The sequence below is a fragment of the Lotus japonicus genome, chromosome 1 (genome assembly GCF_012489685.1).
Source record: "Lotus japonicus ecotype B-129 chromosome 1, LjGifu_v1.2".
Lineage (NCBI taxonomy): Eukaryota > Viridiplantae > Streptophyta > Magnoliopsida > Fabales > Fabaceae > Lotus > Lotus japonicus.
Genome location: NC_080041.1, coordinates 52,490,100 through 52,501,652, shown reverse-complemented (window position 1 = coordinate 52,501,652; position 11,553 = coordinate 52,490,100). Strand labels below are relative to the sequence as shown.

General features: G+C 44.2%; 1 protein-coding gene across 1 annotated transcript; it reads right to left on the bottom strand.

The window, feature by feature from the left end:
* Positions 1–5,720: 5,720 nt before the first annotated feature.
* LOC130737987 (uncharacterized) lies at positions 5,721–11,064 on the bottom strand. The gene is made up of 3 exons (XM_057589862.1): positions 10,703–11,064; positions 8,218–10,023; positions 5,721–5,742 (listed from the first exon to the last, which is right to left on the bottom strand). Exons 1-3 carry the CDS (start codon positions 11,062–11,064, stop codon positions 5,721–5,723), a joined length of 2,190 nt encoding a protein of 729 aa, XP_057445845.1.
* Between the last annotated feature and the right edge of the window lie 489 nt (positions 11,065–11,553).

Here is an 11,553-nt window from a genome sequence, read left to right as displayed (position 1 = left end):
GAAAACTTCCTTCTGAAGAAAGATTGAAATCATCAAGAGAAATGGGTGTACGCATGTAGAATATCCATTTGAAGCTCTGAATAGATAAAGTCTTCATTGTCGAGAAGTTCTAGGGTTTTGAAATACCAGGGATTCGGTTTCGGCAAACTTCCGATGATTGGAATCGGACGTTCGTAGATCCTAGAGTTTCGCCTCGAAACGATTTTGATATATGGAAAAAGAGAAGTTCTAACATTTCTCTGAAGATTTTTGGAATTAACTTCCGTCGTGCCTAAAAGTGAAAATTAGCTATATACTAGGGTTTCTGACCTAGGTTTAAGCGTAAAACGTTCGTGCTATAACTTTTATCGATCATAATGCAATCCTTGAACTTTTCCTGAACTTTCCCCTTCATAAATATATTTCATTTAATAAACTTTCGTTCAGGTTTCCCTTCACATTACATCAACCCTAATCGTAAATGGAAATCTCTTCCACTTATTCTAAGCTTAAAAACTTGGGTCTTACAGGGGGGGGGTAGATGGTCGTGAGAATATCAGCGACGACGCATTCCTGGGAGATGAAGCTCTACAATGAGAAGCAGGACCAGGCTTGGATGTCCGACACGTCCGGGGTTCGCCGTGTGTATGTTGGCGACATCAAACTTACCGGGAAAGACAAACAGGGCAACCTCGTGGAGATCTCAAGCGATGAGGAAGACTAGTCGGGTGTGTTACATTTGGGTTTCCGGGAAGAGATGTCGAGCTTATTTACTTTCTTTACATTATGTTTAAAATACTTTTATTTCGGTTGTAAACCGGTTAGGGATTTTAAAATGTGGTTTTTCACGCATGGGTGTGGCCATCGTACTATGCTTTAATTACAATGTTTTATTTTGGACAAGTTGGTTATTCGTTTTATTCCGTCGTTCGACTATCGGTATTTTTACATTGTGGTTCGAAGTTAAGAGGTTTCAATTAAAAAGAATATTTGTCACTAATGAGGATTGATTAATTAAATGACGAAAATTCTTTATGAAAATACTCGTGATTAGTTACTGTGTGATACTTGAGAAATCGGGGCGTTACAATGAAGGTCGCCATGCTATCAGGATTCACGCCGCCCTTGTTCTTGCCCATTTCAGCTGTACAAAACATAAGAAAATGCAGGTTAAAATAAGGATTGAGAGAAAAATTTATTGACACAGTTATTTGGTAAATCTAAACTTACTAAAAAATTCCTGAAGTTTTCCATCCTTGGCGGTTTGGAGTAGATCATAACAGGAAATTTGAGGAAGAGTGAGGATGTACAGGGCGACCCGTTGCTCATCCTCGGTCAATGCCTCAGGTACAACGGTAATGTCGCGGCGGGGATTGACGGTCCAGTGCAAGGGGAACAAGGGGCGGTCTTTCGAATCAAGGATAAGGTTGGAAATGTCAGGAGAATGGACGATCTTGAAAAATTGCTTTTGCAAATGTTTGAAATTGCTCTTCAAAGGCTTAAAGATGGCCATGTTAGGGCAGGCAGACAAAGGGACAAAGGAAACAGTGGACGGTTTGGCGATACTAGTTTTGTAGAAAAAGAAATATAAGGGGGCGCTTGTTTCAAGGTTTGAGATCACATTCCAGGGAATGTTATTCCCAGGAATATGATTACCGGGTATGTTATTCCTGGGTAAATTTTATAAATGTGTTTGGTAAGTATTTTGTATTCCTGGGAACATTTTAAAATTTTCTTAATTTAAAAATTAAAAAAAACTTAAAAATAGAGGTAATAATGATAAATATTGGGAGAAGTGGGAAGTTACATTCATCTTTCCCATGGGAATGTAAGATTCCTAACCTTTTTCATGGGAATCAATATGAAGGAAATCAAGGGAATTGTGGAAGTTATTTTATTCCCGGGAATGATTGATACCCAGGAATCATAGTTTCCAATCTTGTAACAAACACCTATGTTCATTCCCAACCTTCATATTCCCGGGAATATCTTTCCAAATCTTGAAACAAACGCCTCCTAAAGGATAAGTGGGGGTGACACTTAATTGATTGCATAGCAACACAAAACAACGAATGAAGCCCCAGACGTTCGGAAGCAGTTGGCAAGGGGCGAAATTCAAGAAAGTAAGCACATCACAAATAAAAGAGGAAAAAAGGAGTTTTATGAAAAGCTCGGTGAAAATAAAACTGTGAAGATAGAACCAAGCGGGCGCCCATCGGCACCAGAAGGTTTGAGTGTGACGACATCACTATGGTCACAGGGGGCGACATTTAAAGATAAATCCTCGTTTTTGCCGGTTTCAGGGTTCACTTTCGTAAAACCCTGGGCATTCAGGCGGTTATTGTTCAGGGATTGAATGCTATTCCAAATAGATCGGAAAAGACATTTATCGTCCATACACTTCTCACTGGTTCGCTAGCCGGGCGAGGAGGAAGGATTGTCGGAAGAAAGGTAAGAGGTTATAGAGCTGGTTCTTTTAATGGCGGGGTCAGAAGAAGAGGGCGAACTAGAGGACTCAAGAGTCAGAGTCATCTAAAATGACGATTTCTTGGCTAACGTCGGTTTTGTCATCATCAGAACCAGAAGAAAGAGAGAGAGAGAGGACAAGTGTAACGCCCCGATTCCTCGAGTGTCACACAGTAACTAATCACGTGTATCTTCACAAAGAATTTTCGTCGATTAATTAATTAACCTTTAATTAATGATAAAAGATTCAATTATTGCGAAACTTAACCTTTACGAAAAATTCAATGCGGAATAATTAAAACATATACTTCTGAAATAGAAATACTTCTTAATGAAAGTAAACCATAACTCCAAGAGTGCAATAATAAATCCTTGGGCTAGAGCCCTACATAAAAAATCTCGAGAGTAAAATAAAATGAATAATAGTCCGGTGCAAAACTCTCAGTCCCACTGCAAAGAACTCCTAGTCCTGATCCTGCTTCGGAATATCAGCTTCTGCTTCACGCGCCCTCTTCTTGGCCCGTTCCAGCATGATCACACTTTTTCGAGGTCCCACCCTGAAGCACTTGGGACGACCAGGAACGCGCTGCGCACAGACTTCCGGCTTGACTTCAGGTGGCAGAGACTCCACTGCCTCCTCCTCTTGTAAGCGTGACTCTACTGTCGCGTCCTCCAAAGGGTCTTCTTCTGTATCCTCCGAAGTATCTTCTTCCACGACCTCCTGAAACCTAGCTGGAGGATGCGGAAACATGACTGATCTGTCCCTGAGAACCTGACTTGCAATGAACGACCCAAACCTGTTCCTTGCCAAGAATATTGCACCACCGACATAAATCCTCCGCACTCCGGAATTGTCGGCCTCCCAGAGTCGGTCTTCATTTGGACTATCCAGAACAATCTCCACCCTCGTGATATCCTCCATATCCATCGAGAACGGCATCTTACCCCCCCCCCCCCCAAATAAACAAGTAGACACAAAACAGGGTCAGGTCCAACAGAAAAAAATAACAATCACAAGTGCAACAGTATCACAATATAAACGCTATATGTCGTTTATGGATATACAGTCAGTTAGTCAGTACTAACGGATCCTCACATCGCACAACCCACCAAAACTCCTTGGCCAATCTCGATCATCCGCAGATGAACAATTCTCGGAGGGGACCGCAGTACAACCCTCAATCACGTGGAGCCCTAACCGGCTCATCCACAAATCACTCAGGGAGACCCACACAGTCAATCCCTATCCCATGACTAAATCATGGTTATCACGTGGAGACCTAACCGGCTCATCCACAAAAACACCCTCGCGTGCAAGCCCATCGTTCTCATGGACCATAGTCTACCCGACCTATGTCCGCTAATTAATTTCACTTGCTAGCGAGTCACAACATTATTAATTCTCTTTCTCTTTGTTCTTAAGGCTCTACAGTCAAACCTAGAGTCTTAATTTCATGTCGCAGAAAAAAAACAACAATCCAAGCGCCCAAGGGAATTACAGCTGGATGAGCGACCCTTGAACAATTCTCCAATAACAATACAATTCCCTTGAGGTATGGCATAAACATACTCTCATGCATAATATATCATGATAAAATTATCAAGTAAGCTATCCTAAGGCTTGCATATTAAAACGAAAGAAAGGAATTCATCGATCCCCCAAAAGTAGGGTTCGGCCGAGCCTTAAAAGGCCCTTAGGGTTTCCAAAAAATTTTCTTTTCTTTCTCTTTGATCACCCAAGCCCTAGTACAGCCCAAACAACACATTGATCATCCCAAAATTTCAGAACTCATCACATAAGGATTTCAAGTCATTACAAGTAAGTTTGCATTAGCAAAGATGGCAATTCATGCATGACATAGCATGGCAAATTTTTAAAAAAAAACTTGACTAACGACCCATGCATGAAAAGAAAGGAAAAAGTGCCCCGAACCCTTGGAAATAGGGTTCGGCCGAACCTCAATGGGGCTCTAGGGTTTTGAAAACAATTTCCTTCCCTCCTTTTCAACCTCATAGGCCTTAGTCCAGCCCCCAAACAACCATACAATCACTCAAAAATTTCAGATTCAACATCCCACACCATTCACGTTGTAATATGTGAAGTACAAGCCAAACATAGCATGTATTTATAAGATTTTCACATAAAATCATAGATCCAAATCAACATCATCAAATAAGGATTATTAGACATGGTATTTCAAGCATGGAAGTCCAGCAATAAACATGTTCATAGAACTCATGCAAAAACATTCATGATCACATCTTTTTTTCATGAAATTTTCATAGCAAGACCCTAATATACTACCCAAACCTAGGACTAGCCCTTACCTTGTTTGGTGATGGAAAAACAGAAGTTTGGAGATGAAAAGAAGGTTCAAAAGCTCCTGTCCCTGTTCTCTCTTTCGTCTCCCTCGCGAGTCCCTCTCTCTTCGCGCTCTCTCCCTTGCTCGCGCGCGTGACCGGCGACGATGGTGGTGGCTTGGGCGGCGGCTCCCTTCTCTTCTCTCACACGTTCTCTCTTTTCTCTCTTCTGCTCTCTCTTTGTTTTTCACGTGAAGGTGCTGTAGTGTATCTCTGTTTTCTGATTGTGAAAGAATAGGGTTTCCCCCCTTGGCTAAAATCCCATGCAAACCACAAGTGGGCTAGGGTTTGGTTTTCCCTTTTCAAGCCCAAATCTCATCACCTCTGACCCAATTAATTAAAAACCCTAACCAGGTCTTATTTAATTAAAAACCTACTCTTTTAAATTAAATAACCTAACCAAATTCGGAATTAAAATAAAAATGCACAAATTTATTCGCTGGCCCTTTACTGCCAGAACCACACTCGGTCAAAATCGAATATCTCGAGCTACAGGGGTCGGAATGATCGGATTCCACTTCGAGAATTTTCTACACTTAATGGGCTACAACGCTGATGAAGGAAGTTTTCCCAAATGAGGTCGTTAAGACCCTCTAAAATTTCACACAAGTTGACAGTTGTAATCTGCCAATTTCCAAACTTGAACAAAACCCTCATTTTATTCAATCTTTCTCAAAAACAAAACAAACTAAAATAGGGCCTTACAATAACACCCCCCTTAAAATAGTTTCGCCCTCGAAACTTAAGGGTTTACAAACAAATCGGGATGTGACTGCCGCATTTTATCCTCTAATTCCCAAGTCGCATCGCCCGTAGCTTGATTCCATACAACCTTCACTAAGGATACTTCCTTGTTTCTCAAGCGCTTTGTGCTCCTGTCGACGATCTTGATGGGTGGCATCACCATCGTCAGATCATCCTTTAGCTGAATGCCATCTGGTTCAAGAACATGAGAATCATCAGCCATATACTTTCGCAATTGCGACACATGAAGCACATCATGGGATATTGGATAGGAAAGGCGGCAACGCAATCCTATATGCCACTGGCCCAACTCGCTCCGTAATATGGTACAGTCCGATGAACTTCGGAGTAAGCTACTTAGACTTGATCACCCTCCCAACACCTGTCATCGGGGTAACCCGTAAGAAGACATGATCTCCAGCTTGAAATTCCAGCTCTTTCCTTCGATTGTCAGCGTAACTCTTCTGACGACTCTGCGAGATCCTCATCTTTTCTTGAATTCGATTTACTTCTTCGGTGGTTTGCTGAACCAGCTCGGGTCCAATCACTAAGTTCTCCCCATCTTGATGCCAGCACAAAGGCGTCCGACACCTCCGACCATACAAAGCTTCATAAGGTGTCATCCCGATGCTCGCATGAAAGCTGTTGTTGTAGGTGAACTCAATCAGCGGCAACAACTCATCCCAGCTTCCTTTATGATCTAGCACACAAGCTCTTAGCAAATCCTCCAAGGATTGAATAGTCCTTTCGGTTTGCCCATCCGTCTGTGGATGATAAGCGGAACTCAATCTCAGCTTGGTTCCCAAAGCTTGTTGCAAAGCTCCCCAGAAACGTGAGGTAAACCTCGGGTCTCTGTCCAACACAATGCTAGATGGTACCCCATGCAGACGAACAATCTCTGCAATGTAGATCTCTGCTAGTTTCTCCACCTTGTAATTCAGGCTGATCGGCACGAAGTGAGCAGTCTTCGTCAATCGATCAACCGCTACCCAAATTGTATCAAATCTTCTTCGTGTTAGAGGTAACGCCGTCACGAAGTCCATAGAAACGCTGTCCCACTTCCACTCTGGAACATCCAACGACTGTAGTTTTCCTGCTGGCTTCTAATGTTCTACCTTAGCCTTCTGACAAGTCAAGCATTTCGACACATACTCGGCTACTTGTTTCTTCATCCCAGGCCACCAGAAATGAAGTTTCAGGTCTTGATACATCTTGTTCATTCCCGGATGAATGCTCAACCTGCTCTTGTGACCTTCATCGAAGATCAACCTTCTCATAGTTGCGTCATTGGGTACACAAACTCGCCCTTTACAACGCAGGATGTTATCGCTTCCGACAGAAAATTCCAGCGCCTTCCCTTGAGTAACTAGTTTGCGCCACTCAAGTAATCCTTCATCAATCTCTTGCTTCGATTTGATCTCATCCAAGAGCCCACTCGACACCGTCACCATCCCGAAACTAAGCTTCCCTGAAGCTATCTTCACATCCAAACTCAGATCTCGGAGCGCCTCCAACAGTTCTAACTCCTTGACCATCAACGAGGATACATGCATAGCCTTTCGACTAAGAGCGTCAGCTAAAACTTTGGTTTTTCCCGGATGATACTGTAGGTCAAACTCGTAGTCCTGCAGGAATTCCATCCACCTTCGTTGCCTCATGTTCAGATCCTTCTGATCGAACAAATACTTCAGACTCTTGTGATCACTGTAGATCGTGAACGTACTGCCATACAGGTAATGTCTCCAAATCTTGAGAGCATACACTATAGCAGCCAATTCCAAATCATGCGTAGGATAGTTCTTCTCGTGAATCTTCAGTTGTCGCGAAGCATAAGCAATCACTTTCTTCTCCTGCATCATTACACAACCCAACCCATTATGTGAAGCGTCACGATAAACGTCGTATGGTTCTCCTTCCTTGGGTAAGGCTAGTATCGGTGCAGTAGTCAGTCGCTTCTTCATCTCCTGGAAACTCTCTTCACATTTCTCCGTCCATGCAAAAGGTTGATTCTTCTTTGTCAACTGAGTCAACGGTGAAGTCAACTTTGCATAATCCTTCACGAAGCGTCTATAGTAGCCAGCGAGTCCGACAAAACTTCTTATGTCGCTTCCTGTCTTAGGTTGTTCCCATGACATGATCGATTCAATTTTGCTGGGGTCAACAGCCACACCCTGACTTGATATGACATGACCTAGGAACTTCAGCTCTTCCATCCAGAACTCACACTTCGAACCATTAGCATATAGCTCCTTCCCCCGCAATACTCCTAGCACTTGACGCAAATGCTCTTCGTGTTCTTCTTTACTCTTCGAGTAAATCAGAATGTCGTCAATGAACACCACCACGAACTTGTCCAGAAATGGTCTGAACACACGATTCATGTAGTCCATAAATACTGCGGGTGCATTGGTAACTCCAAACGGCATCACGAGGTACTCATAATGCCCATATTGAGTTCTGAATGCGGTCTTCTGGATGTCAGTCTCCTTGACACAGATTTGATGATATCCCGACTTCAGATCTATCTTTGAGAACACAGTAGCACCCTGAAGTTGATCCATCAAATCATCTATCCGAGGCATCAGATAACGATTCTTCAATGTCACCTTGTTGAGCTGTCGGTAGTCCACGCATAGTCTGGATCTTCCGTCCCTCTTCTTTACCAACAGCACTGGCACTCCCCAAGGCGACACACTCGGTCGGATGAATCCCTTGGAAGAGAGATCTTCCAACTGCTTTGCTAACTCCGCCAACTCTGCTGGTGCCATTCGATATGGCGCCATTGATATCGGTCCTGTACCGGGCATAATGTCAATGGAGAACTCCGTTTCTCTTACTGGCGGTAATCCAGGCACATCATCTGGAAATACATCCACAAAGTCTTGCACCACCAAAATGTTGCGTACGTCGCCGTCGTTCTTCGCCTCAGCCACGATAGAGTTCACGAATGCTGGTGAACCCTTTCCCAAATTGCACGAATTCAAGTAATCTGTAACGCCAGAATCCGGGAAGACTACGGCCTTGTTAGCACAGTCCAAGAGAACTTGATACTGCGCCAACCAATCCATTCCCAGAATCACATCGAGCTCTTTAAGCTCCAAACAGACGAGGTTCGCAAGAAACTTCCGATCCTCAAAAATCAATGGACATTGCAAGCATGCCGTGCGCGTAACTAATCGATCGGCGGCAAGGGTCGTCACCACCAAATCGAATGGTAAATCAGCAGTTAGCAACCCTAACTTTTCCACACATTCCTCAGCTATGAATGAGTGTGTAGCACCAGAATCAAATAACACCATTAAAGAAGTTCCAGCGATAACACACGTACCCTGGATAAGATCATCAGTCACAGCAGCTTGTTCGCCAGACATCGCAAACACACGACCTGGAGCAGAAGGTCGCTTTCCCCTGGTAGCATTCAGTACTGGCTCGGTCTTAGCAGCATTAGGACAATCCCTCTCAATGTGCCCTGGCTTCTGGCACTTCCAGCATATAATCTCCTTCCCACACTCATTAGCATAGTGCCCCTTCTGGTTGCACTTGAAGCAGATGACATCATCCTTAGGAACACGGGCTTCGCCTCTTCCAACAAAAGATACCCTGTCAGCAGGGCGTTGGTAAGGCTTCTTCATCGGAGCCTTGCCCCTATCAAACCTACCAGCTTGTCTCTGTCCATCAAACCTTCCGGTCGGCCTCTGCCCAAATCGGATCGGACCTCCATTGTCAGACTTGCCCCTCTGGCGATTCTTCATCGACTCCACTTCACGAGCTTTCTCCACTAGCTGTTGGAAAACTCTGATCCCCAATAGCCTCACAGACTCCTCAATGTCATTCCTCAGACCCCTCATGAATCGGTTGCACAGGTATGCTTCATCCACTTGCACTTGGAAAAAGCGAAAGTATTTGGACAGGGTCTCCATTCTTGCAGCGTATTCCCCTATAGTCATCGTCCCCTGTCTCAGGTTGAGGAATTGGTTCTCCATGTCTTCCCTGGCAGTCTCTGGGAAGTACTTCTCCATGAAAGCCCTTTTGAAATACTCCCAAGTTATGGCCACATGGTTAGCAGTCATCAACTGTCTGGCACTCCTCCACCAGTACTCAGCATCTCCCTTCAGCATGAAGGTCGCCAAGTTCACCTTCTCAGCGTCAGGTGTGTGGAGGGCCTCAAAGATTTTCTCCATCTCCTGAATCCACAGATCAGCTTTCTCGGGCTCAACTTCGCCTTGGAACTTAGGTGGTCCATGACGATTGAAATCAGTTCTCATGCGGATCTGGTCTTGTGCCAGCTCCCTTTCAGCCCGTTGTGCCCTTCTGGCATCTTCCTCAGCTCTCCTGGTGTTCTCTTCAGCTTCCCGCTGAAGTTGTGCTGCGGCTTGGGCAGCAGCAGTGGCAGCCTGCTGGGTCATCACCTGAGCCAGCTGAGCCATTGCTTGAGCAAGCTGAGCATTGGTTGGGTCCTGTCTCGGAGGCATCCTGCTTAGAAATAGAACCACAACCCAATGTCAGTGCCCACAATTAAAAGAAATAACTAAGTATGCAATAAATAACTAATATCAAGTATCACGACAATGATACTAACTTCAGACAATCCCACTGTCAAGCAAATATCTGAGCAAACAAGTCTACCCAATCCTCACCGCGGAGTTTCAAAAACACCTTTCTCAAAAACAAAACACAACGAGTTCGGAAACTCGTAAGCCCAAAACCCTTAGTGCTCTGGTTTCTCAACCGGAGCTTTGATACCACAATTTAACGCCCCGATTTCTCGAGTGTCACACAGTAACTAATCACGTGTATCTTCAAAAAGAATTTTCGCCGATTAATTAATTAACCTTTAATTAATGATAAAAGATTCAATTATTGCGAAACTTAACCCTTACGAAAAATTCAATGCGGAATAATTAAAACATATACTTCTGAAATAGAAATACTTCTTAATGAAAGTAAAGCATAACTCCAAGAGTGCAATAATAAATCCTTGGGCTAGAGCCCTACATAAAAAATCTCAACAGTAAAATAAAATGAATAATAGTCCGGTGCAAAACTCTCAGTCCCACTACAAAGAACTCCTAGTCCTGATCCTGCTTCACGCGCCCTCTTCTTGGCCCGTTCCAGCATGATCACACTTTTTCGAGGTCCCACCCTGAAGCACTTGGGACGACCAGGAACGCGCTGCGCCCGGACTTCCGGCTTGACTTCAGGTGGCGGAGACTCCACTGCCTCCTCCTCTTGTAAGCGTGACTCTACTGTCGCGTCCTCCGAAGGGTCTTCTTCTGTATCCTCCGAAGTATCTTCTTCCACGGCCTTCTGAAACCTAGCTGGAGGATGCAGAAACATGATTGATCCGTCCTTGAGAACCTGACTTGCAATGAGCGACCCAAACCTGTTCCTTGCCAAGAATACTGCACCACCAACATAAATCCTCCGCACTCCGGAATTGTCGGCCTCCCAGAGTCGGTCTTCATTTGGACTATCCAAAACAATCTCCACCCTCGTGATATCCTCCATATCCATCGAGAGCGGCATCTTACCCCCCCCCCCCCAAATAAACAAGTAGACACAAAACAGGGTCAGGTCCAACAGAAAAAAATAACAATCACAAGTGCAACAGTATCACAATATAAACGTTATATGTCGTTTATGGATATACAGTCAGTTAGTCAGTACTAACGGATCCTCACATCGCACAACCCACCAAAACTCCTTGGCCAATCTCGATCATCCGCAGATGAACAATTCTCGGAGGGGACCGCAGTACAACCCTCAATCACGTGGAGACCTAACCGGCTCATCCACAAATCACTAAGGGAGACCCACACAGTCAATCCTTATCCCATGACTAAATCATGGTTATCACATGGAGACCTAACTGGCTCATCCACAAAAACACCCTCGCGTGCAAGCCCATCGTTCTCATGGACCATAGTCTACCTGACCTATGTCCGCTAATTAATTTCACTTGCAAGCGAGTCACAACATTATTATTTCTCTTTCTCTTTGTTC

Bases quoted from the DNA above. Each gene is read 5' to 3' on its own strand.
- LOC130737987 (XM_057589862.1), bottom strand. From the start codon at position 11,064: ATGGATATGGAGGATATCACGAGGGTGGAGATTGTTTTGGATAGTCCA. The intron at 10,024-10,702 runs GTGCTTCAGGGT...ATTTCTAAGCAG, and splicing joins CGCGTTCCTGGTCGTCCCAA to GATGCCTCCGAGACAGGACC. The intron at 5,743-8,217 runs GTTGGTAAAGAA...TTCTTGAACCAG, and splicing joins CCTTGGGGAGTGCCAGTGCT to ATGGCATTCAGCTAAAGGAT.